At 41.0% G+C, this 15,401-nt stretch overlaps 2 protein-coding genes across 3 annotated transcripts; one reads left to right on the top strand and one right to left on the bottom strand.

The window, feature by feature from the left end:
- Positions 1-494: 494 nt before the first annotated feature.
- Positions 495-2,964, bottom strand: LOC120420400 (ribosome-releasing factor 2, mitochondrial). The gene is made up of 3 exons (XM_039583411.2): positions 2,714-2,964; positions 1,829-2,651; positions 495-1,773 (listed from the first exon to the last, which is right to left on the bottom strand). The coding sequence occupies exons 1-3, from the start codon at positions 2,883-2,885 to the stop codon at positions 519-521; spliced, it is 2,250 nt and encodes a 749-aa protein (XP_039439345.1). The 5' UTR covers positions 2,886-2,964; the 3' UTR covers positions 495-518.
- A 1,776-nt stretch (positions 2,965-4,740) lies between these two features.
- LOC120420052 (FUN14 domain-containing protein 2) lies at positions 4,741-15,070 on the top strand. Of its 2 annotated transcripts, none has more exons than XM_039582966.2 (4): positions 4,741-4,956; positions 13,123-13,270; positions 13,336-13,531; positions 14,862-15,070. In XM_039582966.2, exons 2-4 carry the CDS (start codon positions 13,125-13,127, stop codon positions 15,042-15,044), a joined length of 525 nt encoding a protein of 174 aa, XP_039438900.1. In that variant the 5' UTR covers positions 4,741-4,956; positions 13,123-13,124; the 3' UTR covers positions 15,045-15,070. The 2 variants fall into 2 exon arrangements, with proteins under 2 accessions (XP_039438900.1, XP_039438907.1); XM_039582973.2 differs by lacking the exon at positions 14,862-15,070 and adding an exon at positions 13,713-14,078 and having other exon boundaries at positions 4,744-4,956.
- Positions 15,071-15,401: the final 331 nt, after the last annotated feature.

The following is a 15,401-nucleotide window of genomic DNA, read 5'->3' as shown; positions in this document are numbered from 1 at the left end:
GTTTTGTGCGTAAGCTTATTTGGGTTCATCGCCACTGTTTGCGAAGACCTGTGGAGGATCCGAACTTCTCGATCTCCGTGGATATATCGAGCTTAATGCCAGCATCCGACGCAATCAGACTACCAATATACTGGGAAATGTCGACCTTCTTAACTTCTTCACCAGCTATAGTAGATCCATAAACGCATTCCGTGTTTACTGCCATCGCTTTGATTTAGGAGATATTCATTTCCGAACTCGACCATTCTTACCTCACTAACTGTTTATCATCCGTTGTGCAAATGGAGGTCAAAGATCCTCTTTGGAAGCAGATCAAGAGAATTCTGGAATTCGTTGACTTATTCGAGGAGGAAAGAAAATGTCACAATCAGATCCACTTACGATCGTGAACTTCGGAGATCACGTTGCAGAGAACCTTCAGAGTTATGCACAGCTCCCATTGCTCGATTTAGACAAGGCTTTCTCAAAAGAATGAACCACAAAAAAACGTTCAGCAACTTTGTACAACCACTTTACTGCTACTCCAACCCGTGCGCCCTCCGGATCGCACTCGCTTCGTCCATCTCGCTCAGCAGCGCGTACCCGTTCGGTTCCATCGAGACGCTGGCCGTGCCCGAGCTGATACACCTTACCTCGCTGGAGTAATCCTCGAGCTCGGCCAGGGGCGCGTTCGCTCGGAGCACCTTGTGCTGCTGGCCACGGGCGGTGACGTCCAGGATTTCACACCGGCGCTTGCCCAAATCCGCTAGAATCGGGTTGAGATGCTCCGCGGGCATCACCATCTCCAGCAGCATGATCGGTTCCATGAGGCGACACTTGGCCGAGCTTAGGACGTGTCGTACGCACTGCGCGGTTGCCGCCATGATGAACGTGTCCGCCGTTCCCTTGCCGATCGTCAGCTGATGAAGCGTTACGGCAACGTCCATCAACTGACCGCCGAGTTTAGGGCCGCGCTCGAGCGCCGCCAGCGAACCTTTCCTGACGTAGGACATTTGCCGCGGCCGGATCATCCGGAGGTTCTCTTGCGCCTCCGGCGAGCTATCCAGGATGAAGCGTTCGTCCTTCCGCTTCGCGTGCACCGTCACCTCCATCCGCACCAGCTGCTTACTTCCGGCGATTTCCTTCTCCGCCGTCCAAGAGCCGCGCGCCGGTTCTTCGAGCGTTTCTTTGTACGCGATCTGCAGCGGCCCCAAATCGACGTCGATCTTGTACTCGGACAGGATGCGCGACTTTATGATCTCCAGGTGTAACTTACCCATTCCGCCGAGGACGGTCTGCATGGTGGTTTCGTCGTACGACACCCGCAGGCTCGGATCTTCGCGTTGGATTTCCCGCAGAGCGGCGTCGAGCGCGGCTTGGTACGAAGAGGATGGTGGTTCGATCGAGCAGAAGTAAACCGCGTCCGGGACGACCGTGTGGAAGGACAGCTTGGACGCGAGCAGCTCGTTGATGTCGTCCTCATCGACGCCGTCGTTGGTTGGGGATAGCTTGTTGAGGGCATTTCGGAGGACGGATGCGTTCGCGACAACCAGGTCGCCGGTAACGGTTGACTTTGGCCCAGCGCAGAGACCTACGTTGCCTGCGCTGATGGACGATATCTCCCGGTATTCGTCCGCCCAAGGGGCGTAGATGCGTTGAATCGTTTCCGATGTTCCTTTCGCGGTGATGATTTTTGCACCTTTCTTTAGCGTCCCACGAAATACTCGCACTAAACTGAGCGGTCCACGCTGCTTGTCGTGAGTCACCTTGGAGATCTTTCCTACAAAGTCAGAACTGAAAGTAAAACTTGGTCAATAGCTCATTAAGACTTAAACTATAAGAAAAATACCCAAAACAGTTGTAAATCTCGTTCCTTTCATTCGGCGCCGGCAAATACTTCAGCACAGCGTCCATCAGTAACTGTACACCGATGTTCTTGTAAGCCGAACCAAGAAACACCGGGACGATCTGCTGCTTCAACGTGCACGCCCGAATGGCACTGGCCACCAGCTCGGGCTTCACGTTGTCCATACTGTCGGATTCGATAATCGCTTGCGCCAAACCATCATCCAACCCGGACAGGACATCAATGATCTGGTATAGCTTGTCCTGCGCCTCCATCAGCTGCTGATCCACCAGCGGAACCGCCTTATAAGTTCGACCATGGTTCTGTTTGTCCCACACGACCTGCGCCCCAGACAAAACGTCAACAACCCCCGCCAACTTGCCCTCCTTTATCACAGGCATCTGCAGCGGAACCGGAACAACACCAAGCTTTTTCTCCAACTCCTCCAAACATCCCTCAAAATCCGCACTCTCCTTGTCCATCTTATTGACGAACACCAACCGCGGCAACCTGTGCCGATCGGCCTGACTCCAAACGGTCACCGTTTGCGCCTCAACCCCCGCCGACCCGTCCAAAATGACCACCGTCCCGTCAACAGCCGCCAGCGATTGCTCCACCTCCATCGTAAAGTCAATGTGGCCCGGAGTATCGAGCAGATTCACCCGATGATCCCTCCAGTCGAAACTAACCGCCGCACTGCAAATCGTAATCCCGCGTTCCCGCTCCTGAACCAGAAAGTCCGTCACCGTGTTCCCATGGTGGACCTCCCCGAGGACATTGGTCTTACCGGCGTAGAACAGCATCCGTTCCGTGGTGGTCGTTTTGCCTGCAAAGCTCAACAAGCTTAAACATTTCGAAATCTCGCAAAAACTTGTCTTTTTTTCTTACCGCCATCGATGTGGGCTAGGATGCCAATGTTGCGGATGTTTTTCTCCAGCAGCGTTTCGCTGGCGCCAGGACCGGTGTGGTTCCATCGGAGTGGGGTTACTGTTGCTGCGGTCCGTAGAATCCGCCGGATTCCGCGAGGAACCACGGAGCGGTTGCACAACAGCAGCAGCATGATCGGGAGTAACTGAACTGTTGTTTTTGTTTACCTTTGGTTCGCCGGTTGCCTCATCGACCAAACCTTAAAATAATTGAAAAAAAAACTCCAGCTCAAAAAAAATAAAAAAATAAAGATTATTTAAAATTTGATTAGTTTAAAACAAAAATAAATTACAAATTCAAGATATTAAAATAATACAAAACCAGCTTAACAAAGAAATAACAAAAATAAGGGAAATATGCCCATTTTCATCACACTAGCGGATTCGCTAATACGAAGCATTCGAATGAGTGAATCCAAGTTCTCTAATTGGAACGACTGACAGCTGTCAAAAGCTTGAAACCACGTGTTTGGAAATTGTCGAACAATTGTGTTGAAACGTCAACATCAGTTTGACAACTTGTTTTGACGGTTGAGTGCTTTTTAATTCGAATTAGTTCGAATATAAGCGAAATTCGAATTAACGAATCCGCTCTGTATTCTCATCATTTTAGCAGTTAGTTTTCAAAAGATCCAAAGCGCCAGTTGTAAACAAAGTCGTTTTTCGATTGGTTCTTGATCAGATTACAAATTATCATATTCATAAATTCTTTGAATTATTCATCCGCTCATCCTTTAAATGCTCTTTACAGCGGTGTATGCACTTCAGCGGTGTATGCACTTCGGAAGGAATCGGTCAAGAAAAAATTCAAATGGGCAGCAGCGGCAGCGAAAGCAAGCCAGAGAGGGTGAAGAAAAGCCCCAATAAATCGCTCCCTCTCCTTTGTTCTGCTGTCCGTAAAGCTATTTCTTGACCCCTTTCCTTCCGATCTCCGTACTAGCCTTCAGCCTGAATAAAGGTTCGCCCTTCTCTGTGCCAGATATTGACAGATTTTGTCATATTTTTCACTTTATGCCCATTTTAAAAAACTTCATGATTGAAATGAACGAATTTAATTGAAAATCAAACAAATTAGTAAGTGTTTTTCTTGAAGCATAAAATCAGCTAAACCATCTGAATTCTTTTTTATTTTTAATGAATGAATTCATATCCACCCATCCAAGATTGTTAGGTTTTCGTCTGCCAGGTTTTTAATCGTTGATTGGCCAGATTTTAAAAATTTTGACCTGGTAACCCTGTGTACAACGGTAGAAAACACGATTAAAATCCAATTTTCTGATCACTTTTTTTTCATTTCTAGAGTTTTTTTGAAAAGGTCCTATAAACTATTGTCTTTCATATGTTTACAGCCCCTATTAAAAAAAACTCTAAATTTTAATGCAAAAAAAATGACAAGACAAAAGTTTTTCGATGGAAGTGCGGTGAAATATTTTTTTAATGTTGATCCAATTTAAGTCCTTTGCGGTCGTACAAAGTGTCATTGTACTCAGAAAAATAAGCTTAATCGTTGTGAACAATAATATTACAAGTTTAAGCTTAATTTTAGGAACCAATTAAAAAAAAAATGTGTAAAAAATCTGCAACTCTGTTAATTCCGGTTAAGCGTGTGTGTACATCAGCCGCACAGACCTTGTGTAAACGCACCTGAACCTTTTGTGGTGAGTATCCGATGCCATTCACAGTAGAGATCCTAAATAGGGAGACTGGTCGAAGTGAATTTGACGTACCCAAACAGACACGAGTTTGACGTATCCAAACGAGCATTTGCCTTTACGCCCAGCAAAACTTATCAGTGTTGCCAAGCTCAAAACATACGTTGCCAGATCGATTTAGCCAGCTTAGACCAGTCTTCCTATTTAGGGTCTCTAATTCACAGCTCATCACACTCACTGGGCAAAACCCCGTATAACAGTTATGTTTGACAGCCCTCCGCGCTCTCCATCGTTCAAAAAACGCAAAAGACAACAAAGACAGAGAGCGAAAACGAAGCAACCCTGGCTGACAGCAGAGCAGAAGGAAAAGCATCATCATCACGAGAGGAGGCTGCCAAGTCTAGAGAGCCAAGAAAAAAAGTGAAAATTTCGTGAAATTTCAAAATTCCCCGTGGAAATTCAGCGCTCGAGCTCGAGAAGCTCAAATTTTGGAAGCGGAAGCGCTACTGGTCAGTGACCGAGAAGCGTCTCAAATTTGCCAGTGGCCGGAAAGGTGAGTAACTTTTTTTTTGCTAAATGCGTCGTCTCGAAATCTAACCCTGCTCCGTCGAACGGGAAAATGGTTGAGAAAATTTGCACCCCTTCGAAACGGGCACCCTTTGGTGTGACGACGAAGGGAAATCGAAATTGATTAGTCAATGTACACTTTCGGAAAGAGGAATTTGATCCCACGATGATTGTTGATTTTATCTGGGCAGCTTCCCGGCGGATTTGCTTTGGGTGGAAATATTTTATCACATTCTAGAACGGTACTCATATTATGTAATCCTGTTATCCAGGGGGAAGTAGGAAGAAGAGGGAAAAATTCGGTCACATTGCCTACAGGAAGCTGAGCAAATTGGGAAGCAAGTGTTGAAATTAAACTTGTAACAATTAGCACCTAATTAGTGACTCGTCTCTTCTTGTGATTCAACACTTATTTTTAAATTACTTTTGGTGTTTTGATGGCGCCAGGTTAAAAAGAAATCAGATTTCATGGGCATGACATCAGAGCTAAAATCGGTGGCAACAAAAGTGTCACCAAACTCCTTCAAGTCGACAACGATGTGTCTGGCACGAATTAAAAAAAATGTTTTCTTCTGGATAAAAAACCTTTTAATTTGTATGTAGTACGCAGGTGAAAACTAATGTTGAATTTTGATTTGTTTTAAATTTAAGCTCATGTTTTCAATTCACAGCTGAGTTATTCTCTAGAATTTTGTATTTTTTTTTTCTAGATTTTTAATTTTGTATTTTTAATAAGGGGAAACTTTGAAGTTTTTTTTATTAAACAGAATGTAAATTTTCACAAAATTTAAATTTTTTAACATTGAAAATTAAACCAATTCAGTGCAGACTCGATTATCCGAAGTTTTGTTATAGGACTTTGGATAATCAAATCATGAACAAAAAAATGGTTTCGTATTTTTTTTTAAATTTTCTCGCTACAACATCAAATTCGAGTTCAGCGACCCAGTCAAATTGATATACTCGATTATCCGAAGGCATCGAACAAATTTCACTTTAGATAATCGAATCACGATATCTTATTTTTTATGGTCAAGCTTGAGTATGAACCATAAACTAGGGGAATATATACCCATTTTAATCACTCTAAGCCGTTCGACCAATTCTCATCACTTTTGCCGTTTTGCGCTATAAAATCAACATTTTGATATGTAGGGGAAATAAACCCTTTCTAATCAAACACCTATCTTCGTCATATGGAGAGTTTGATGCTCGATTAAAGCTCCAAAAATACTATTTAGGCTGTAAACTTACCAGCAACAGCACCGCCTCGAGTAAGCACGCAAATGTATGCCACTTACTGTCCAAAAAGATCAAATTTAATGCACTTTTGATCATAATTTCTATTTTGCGAGACCATTTCTGGAGCAACATTTGAAAAGGGCGCATAAGCATGTTGACAGCTGCAACTATTTTGCAATTTCCCAGGCAATAAGCAACTATTTAACAAAACCCATAGTGTTGAATGGTAGCTGTGGAAGTCAGCTAATGTTTCCCATATCGAATTTTGAGAAAAAGTTACCTGAAGCTTGAGAAATAGCAAAATAGTTTAAACTGTCAAAATGCTTATCCGCCCTTTTCTCGTGTTGCTCCAGATTTCTCATCATTTTGGTGACACAAACATCCACACGCAAGATCAGAGGTTAACGAAAGTCGCCATCAATATCTTTTCACTTGCGCTAACGATTTCAAAGCGCTTAAGATATAAAATTGCTTCCAACTACCGGCAACATGTTCTTTTGACCGTTACTTAGTCACTCACTTGAAAAATAATCCCGAAACATGTAAATAAATAGCAAGCACCATAAAAAAAACAAACGCGCTTAGTCTTTTGACGTTTCAATTTTGACCATCCATTCCAATCGAAGGCTGAAGAAAACCGAGCGAGAAGCGAAGGCAAATAAAGAACAAAGGGTGGCCACCAACACGACCACCCACTGAGAATTTTGGCTCGAGCCTCGAGTCGATCTGGCTCGAGATCGAGCCTGAATCGAGTCGAGGCTCGAGCCAAAATTCTCAATGGGCAGCAGCGCTTGTGGTGTTGCCAGGAAACTTTCTCTATAAATGCTACTTTTCGTGAGTGTTCGCTCAAAATTTCATCAATTTTGACAGCACGAAGACCCAAAAGAGTGTTGGAAGAAAAAAAGAACTAAGCTGAAAATAGAAAAATGGGCGTGGTTCAATGCACACGACTGATTAGAATGCGTTTTTGAAATATTTTTTTAAAATACTTGTATAAAAGGAATAGCATAACTTTTAATAAAAGTGAAAATAAACAGAAATGTTCACAAAAAGTTGCTCTACTCGTTGGTGTACTTGATTTTACTGAAATTCAAGGAAAACTCCAGATTATCCAGCATCATTCAAACAAGACCGCTTATTAGGCCTAAAATGGGTTTATTTCCATATCAACAATAGAGAGTTGCTCGCTCACTTTTATTTGACCTATTTATTACTTTGGAACAGTTAAAAACACTTTATAAAAGCTGTAATTCATGATCAAAGTGCTGATAGGCCGATAATAGAAATAGGTTGAAAAAGGGTATGGTTCCCCTACTCTAAAATTATTTAGAATTTTTAAATTTGAGATGGTGGCTTAAATGGCGTTACCAACATATTGTACATTTTTATTCAAATTGACTTAAATTGTGTCGCAGAGGTTTTGAGTGACTCACCACACATAACTTTCGGACGCCTAGAAATGAGCAGAAACTTGCAACAGAGACCACAAAATACCCGGGGGTCGTTTAAGTGGATTGCTTTGCTTTGTGTCGCAGAACTCGAACATAAATAATAATAAATAATAATCGAAACTTTGGATAATCGTGGCTTGGGATAATTGAGACTGGAGTTGATTTTATTTAATGGGCTATTAAATTACAAAATGCATTTTTTTCAATTTATATTCACCGCCATTTTGGATTTAAAAATAGAATACACTTTTACGTAATTTTGGTGTGTATGACACAAATCTCGATCAAAAATAAGACAACGGAAAATATTTTTTCGTGTGATTTGGTTATTCGAAGATTCGATTATCCGAATTGATTTTTTCCAAGGCCTTCGAATATTCGAGTCTGGACTGTAATTTTATTAACCGAGAACTCGCGAGTTGGCAGTGCGTGGCCGAATGGTTACGCTGTCCGCTTTGTAAGCGGATGATTCTGGGTTCGATTCCCATCTGCTCCAACCTTCCATCGGATGAGGAAGTAAAATGTCGGTCCCGGCCTTGGTTGTTGTTAGGCCGTTAAGTCATTCCAGGTCTAGGAGTCGTCTCCATGCCATAAATACAAACAACACACCAAACCAAGCCTACTCCGGTGGAATCGCTGGCGGCGGTTGGACTCGCAATCCAAAGGTCGTCAGTTCAAACACTGGGGTGGAAGGTGGTTCCTTGGAGTAAAAAGAGGTTTGGGTGCTCTCCCCATTCAAGCCTTCGGACTCCTAGGTTCGAGCAGAAACTTGCAATAGAGACCACAAAAGACCCGGGGGTCGTTAATGTGGATGGTTTGATTGATTCGCGAGTTAAAAAAGGCTAACTAGGGAAATTTTTCATATGTTTTGATTGCTGATTCAAATATGATTTTAAATAAATTGAAAATTTTGTGCGATTTTTTTCTGCTTTATTTAGGCTTTATCTCAGCTACCAGCTGTGATCCATTATGCAATAAAATGAAAATTATTGGAAATTTTCTCAGCATTTTTTTTAGAGTGGTGCTTTTTGGTGAAGTATTTTTAAATTGATTTAAATGCCTATAACTTGCCGGTGCGATATATCAAACAAATTTTGGAGTTTCAAATCTATCTCTAAAATGCATCTAAAAATATTTGTAGGAATTTTGTTTGTCAATATTTTTTTTGATTATATCAGATTTTACACCATCCCAAAAAAAAATGCACAAGAGATGCATTTTGTAGTCCAATTTCTGAACTCGTCAGATTGCTTGCAACTATTTTACCTGTGTATCGTCTGAAATACACATAACTTGTTTAACCTTTTCAGGCCTGAATTTAAAAAAAATATTTTTTATTTTTTTTTGCAATTCCATCGTGTCATTTTCGCGCGTTTCGGCCTTCTTTTCTCTGCCAAAAATAACAGAATGGAAAATTAATATCTTTCAATACCAGTGCTGAAAAATTCTACTTATCGGCACTGAAGTAACATTTATCAATATTTTTTGTTTCGAACGGCGGTTTGTCATAAAATTCCTTTCAAAAAGCGTTTTTTGGAATTGCCAAAAATGTCGTTAGCAACTCGTTGCAAAACTTAGTAAATGATGAAAAAATGATCCTGAGGACCATACGAAAATTATAGGCGGCTTGAGAAAATTTTGATTTTTGGGTCATATCGCCCATCAGGTCTGAAAGGGTGAGGCTACGAAATTTTTCCTGGGGGGAGGTGTCCACGTGCTTCCATCCCGCCAGTTCATATGTATAGCCTTAGTGTTGTGTTCACTGTATTTGATATTTTGTGAACCACACCGTATGCTGTACTCGACAGATATGGACTGGTTCCCGGCCGGGCTGATGGGTCTCGCAGCTGGCTAGTTGAACGTACCTGTTAGAACATCAAATCATGATGTTTTATCCTTTTGTTTCCTTAGTAACAGGAGAATAGTTAGTTCAGCAAGGGAAGCAACAGTTTGATCCGTTCAGCTGTTCAAGCAATTGCTTTCGATTCAAACTTGTGCTGAACATTGTTGGACTACCTAGACTACTGATCAAAGGAAACAAACACGAGGGTACAAAGGGATAAGCTCCTCCCGGATGGGGCTAAATTGTGGAACGCTCCCAGTGAGTTTAACTGAGCTGCTTTGGACATTTTAGGTAATAGTGGTATGAAAATAGTTAAAGATCGGTATTAATTCACTGGGAGGTCGTGTGCAAATTCCCGTGCTTGTGAAGTTCTGTTTCTGTGTCACTGTTGTGTTAGCTTGTAACATGTTCGACATGACACTAATAACCAGCAGTGATTAGTTATGCGGAAATTTCCAAGTACGGGAACACGACGAAAATTAGACGACCCGAAGAAATAGTGAAAGTGATAGTGAAAGCAAAATAAATAAAGTGTCTATAAAGAATCATGAAGTGAAAATATTATTATAATTATTTATATTTAATATGATATTACACTTTACAGCTGAGTTGAAACTCACTATCAGAATCTAATGTTTTCTTGTGTTCTCTTTTGTTCTTTTCGTTTCAAACTAAATGAGCGAGCATCTGACTTGCTACGCAGCCGCAGGATACAACAGACGTTGAGGACAAAATTTATTTAATAAACACCAGCTGTGATCAATACCACACCGACTGACGAGGATTGCTACCAAGCATGGTGTCCACGGCTATATGTCCAACCGAGAGACCTCCAAGGTCGCAGGGAAGTATTAATTAGTATCGCCTTTTTATGTTTGATCCTTTTGTTAATACAAATTCCTTTGCAGATACAAACCACTTTAAAAGTATGCCTCGCGGCCTGCTTTGATCTTTTGCTTATTCTATCCGCTTTCTACCCCCAATGCGTCCTGCACGGAGAACCTGGGGTAGCTTATGGTTGACCTGGGGAGCCCGAGGAATTATGCCGTAGGTGGCTCGTATAGTCTTACTCACCTATCGTCGCGGCAAGGTCTTCCGTAGGTCTACACCCGAACATGCGACGTGGGACTGCATGAATCTTCAGCTGCTGCCGGAAGGGTGTATTCCGAAATTACTGAATTACTGAATATCGCCCATCAGGTTTGAAAGGGTGAGGCTACGAAATTTTTCCTAGAACGACTTTTGAAAACTGGAGTTGTGGCAAATGGGCAGTATTCATGATTGCTGAGAGTCGCAGGACTCTCGCCCTTTGCTATTAGTAAGTATCCAGCAAAGCAAAGTATAGCATGCATTTGATACTGTCAACTCCCATTCGGCTGTGTTCTCGTCGCTGTCATGTTGTAAACTGGAGCCGAGGGGGGTCCTGTTGTGAATTCTAGTTGGAGGTGGTCCGAAGATCATTGAAGAAGGTAGAATTCGCCATCACCCAAGACACGAAGGCACGAAGGATAGACCATGTCTTGGGGGGTGAAAGGATGATAGGATTTAGTGATAATACCACAATTTTAATATTTGTCTTTCTCTCTTATTTCAGACAAAATGTCTGGCCCGAATCCAAGGTGTTGCAGAAATCTTCCACTATACAGAAGGGGTCTTCCTTCTATCATTTCCTGTATTTTGAAAAAAGGTGGTGCCCCGAATGTGGACATATAGCTTATCACATTTACTCCATACGGTGTGAACGTGACATGCTGTATGTTTGCAATTGGTGCATTGGCTATTTTCAAAACAAGATAGATGTTTACTATTCTTTTAAGATACAATTTAGTAAAATCTAAAATCTATCCATCTATTTATTTTGCTATTGCTATAACTTGTCCCTTACCTCACAAACTTTAACTACTCTATTCTTCAAACTTGGAATCGCAATACATTATTGTAGAAATGTAACTGCTGAAAAAAATTGGTAAGAAATTTGGGCATAACTGTTATTAATATGATTAAAGGTACGTTCAATCTGTTTTATTATATATATTAACTATTCTAGTTTGCTTGTCTTGTCCCATATTTCACAACTTCAGTTGTTTTCTTGTAAACTTCTCGTTACAAGTTGGTATTTCTGTCTAGTTGCAAAATAAGGTTTCTTTATTCTTTCTTTCTGTGTTAGTCTGTTCCAATGTTCGATTTTATTTTACATTGTACTTATCCCATTTTTTCTCTTTTTCTCTTTCATGTACCTTGCGAGCATACGATGACCGAAAAAGTCATTGTATCAGCCAACACACGTGTATTTTTCACAAAGCCGCGAAACAGAACAAGTATTTTTATAAGTGCGTGAATAACAATCGGTCGTTGAAGCTCAAAAAAATGTGAGAACAATATCGCGCCGTGGTTCAGTGATAATAAGGCGAAGAAATTAGACGAAGATTCCGCATGAAGAATATAGCGGAAATTATGTGTTAATTGCACAATGAGTGAAGGTTTGAAGTTGACACTATCAAAAGGGAATGGTAAGATGCAATAGTAATATTGCTAGGTTTGATAGTGTCAAAAGGTAAGATTAAGGAATAAGGATTATATGAAACTATATTGTCATAATTATTGTATTCACTGAAATATCTATCCGCTTTCTACCCCCAATGTGTCCTGCACTGGGGGTGCCTGGGGTAACTTCGAGTTGACCTGGGCCGCCCGAGGAATTATGTCGTAGGTGGTTCGTGTACTTCTCACTCACCTCTCCTCGCGGCAAGGTTTTCCGTAGGTCTACACTCGAACATGCAACATGGGACAGCATGAATCTTCAGCTGAAGCCGGACGAATGTATTCCGAAATTACAGAATTACAGAATTAGAACGACTTTTGAAAACTGGAGTCAATATGACGAGAATTTTAGGTTTTAAACATTAAATCCAGACAACCAAGATTTTTTTTCCGAGAACCTAATTGTTTTGCTTCAAAGTTACAACTTTGCCGAAGACACCAAATCGATCAGGATATCGTTTCTCAAGATACAGATTTTCGAATATTCACATGCCCATTTTGTATGATCACCCCTCAAAATTGTATGGAGCAAAATTGCTTCTTTTGACATAGGACAAAGTTTCATTCAAATATAAATACAAGGGACAGTCCTCTTGCAAAAACCTAGAGAATTACTCACTTTAAACATTTTCGACTAGGAAAATTTAATGTTTATTTTTTTCTAAACAAGTACATACTGTCGAATAGAGGATGATGGATTCTGGACTCAGTCATTGTTGTTTACCTTTTTTCTTAAACAAATAACACTTAACAGTTTTAAGTTCAAAGCATTTGAAGGACTTGTATATGAACAATTATAGACGATTTTGAAATTGATTTTTGGAAATAGATCGATAAACGATCGAAAAATGACTTTGATATTACTTCAATAATACCACAAAGCTAATGACCGAATATACCAAATACCACACCTCTGAAAATTGCGAATTGCGAATAATACCACAAAGCTAATGACCGAATATACCAAATACCACACCTTTAAAAAATTGAGATATTTATTTACTATTAAATTTTGCATCATTTGAACGCATTGCCACTAGTTAATTAAACCGAACTTGCTTCACTTTGCTTCCAGGCATGAGCGATAACAAGTCCAAAAAGAACGAAACAAACAAGGAAATCATCACCATGAGCGACGCTGCCGGAGTTTTGGACCGCTGGGTCGGCGACGTGAGCAAGAAGTCGGCCACCAAACAGATTCTCATCGGTGCCGGAAGTGGATGGTAAGCTGATTGCTTAAAATGGTTGACCAAGTTTCTAAATGTCATTTGCAACATCTTCACTTTAGGGCAACCGGTTACATCACGATGAAGGTTGGCAAGGCGGCCGCAGTGGCCGTCGGCGGTGGCATCATTCTGCTGCAAATCGCCAACCAGCAGGGGTACATCTCGATAGATTGGAACAAGATCAACAAAAAGGTCGACAAGGTAACGGACAAGGTCGAGGAGGCAGTCACCGGGCAGGGTCCGAGCTGGGCCGATAAGGTAAGCCAAATCGCTTGGGGTTTCTCTCCCCTCCCGGCGAAATCCCTTTTGGTTGAATGTGTGCGCTTTGCTTACTGAATTCCCCCGAACCTGCATGCGATCCGATCCTCCCCTCCTTCCACAAACGACCCCCCTTCCCAGTTTGAGTTGAATTTTGCCACTGAATCCGTTCCTTCCGCAGGTGATACGGGTGGCTAAAGAAAATACCTATTTGGCCTCCGGTTTTCTCGGTGGTTTCCTGATCGGTATGGCTTCCTCGTAAGCATCGCTTTGGCGAACGTATCCCGTTATTACAACTGAAGTGGCATATTAAAAAGCGAACAATTTCAAGAACTCAAGCTCAGAACAGAAAGTTGCCGTGCAGTCAGAACAAGCCTCGAATTGGAAGAATATAAATTTTGACCAGATTGAATTTCATTTCGCAAGCAAAATTCGAAAGAAGCTCTGTTATGTTGGTACAAGTTTCATTATAATTTTAGTATTTAAATTTCAACTTACAACTTATTTTACACAATAAAGCTTCTTATCCGTGATAAGATAAACTAAACTGCATGTTTTCTTTCATTTCTTGCCTCACTTCCGTTGATGTTGCGTTGTTGAATTATTTCCACTCAAAGTTATGAAAAAATAAGAATTTTGTTTATAACTTTCAAATTTTAAACCAACCTTTCTGTATGCAATACACCTAAGTTTAGAAATCCACTCCGATATTTTACTAAAGTTCTGCGTCATAATCAGTAAAAAAAAACTCTTGTTTAGTAACTTTACTTCTGCGTGTAATCAATGATTTCAATCACCAATCTGATTGTCATTGATTGTAATCAATCGAGGGGTCACCGAAAGTTTGTTTCCAAATTAAATTCGGTAATTGTAGGTCATTTTATTTCTGAAAGCAAAATTTTTTATTTTGCTTTTTTATGTTTATGAAACCACAAAAACACCAAAACATATAACGTTTTTAAAGTCCTATAAGCTACGGAATTTCCTGTTTATAGAACCTTTTCAAATAAAACTTTAGATATGACAGTTTGTCTGATTAAATTATTTCTGACCAAACCACAGCATCATTTTCTTAGAAATATCATGGACACTTGAAAAACATAAATGATTTTTGTAACATTCTTCTTTTCGCGAGAACGTTCCGTTTTTCGAGAAAAGTACAAAATTTTACATTACGGGATTCTACCATATATGTTTCGGCCATCATAGGCAATCCCATTTGTTACTTTTAACCTAAACTTCCGCTTTCTAACCATTCTTCTGCAATTTTCTAATTAAAATAAATAAATAAATCTTCAAAATTCCACCCAAACCCGTACTCCATTCACAGGCCGAGCGCTTCGTGGACCGCAAGCTGAACCAGGCCGAGGACGCGCTGAAGCAAAAGTCCAAGAAGGCCAAAAAGTGGTACACCAACCTGATCGGGGACGAGTCCGGCTGCAAGCTGAACGATCTGCACGTGTTTGTGTGTGCCTTCGCTGCCGGCGTTGCGATCGGCATTGGAACCGCTTAGAAATTTGAGCGTTAAAAAAGAAAGAACGCGGCGCAATCTCGAACAAGAAATAATTAACACTAACACTGCTTTTCGTCGGCCGATGCGAAGAACAAGTTGTTATTAGGCGAAAAAGTGAACTAACCAAATAATTTAACGTCATCTATGTAGTGAACAAGGAAAACACCTTTTGTGCTGCATGGTTTTAAAAGGAGAGCGACACACCGATTGGCTGCTAGTAGATGGATGATTGAAATTTGTGAAACGAAACCCTTACCACTGAAAAATGCGACGAGATTTTGATCTGTAAAATTTTTGCTTCATTGCTTTTAAAATAGTCAACTGCTGTGATTTTACACAACGGATATGAGTTTGTAC

This window comes from Culex pipiens, chromosome 2 (assembly GCF_016801865.2).
Source record: "Culex pipiens pallens isolate TS chromosome 2, TS_CPP_V2, whole genome shotgun sequence".
NCBI classification, from domain to species: domain Eukaryota; kingdom Metazoa; phylum Arthropoda; class Insecta; order Diptera; family Culicidae; genus Culex; species Culex pipiens.
The sequence above is the reverse complement of the archived record's forward strand: the minus strand, read 5'-3'. Positions and strand labels throughout refer to the sequence as shown.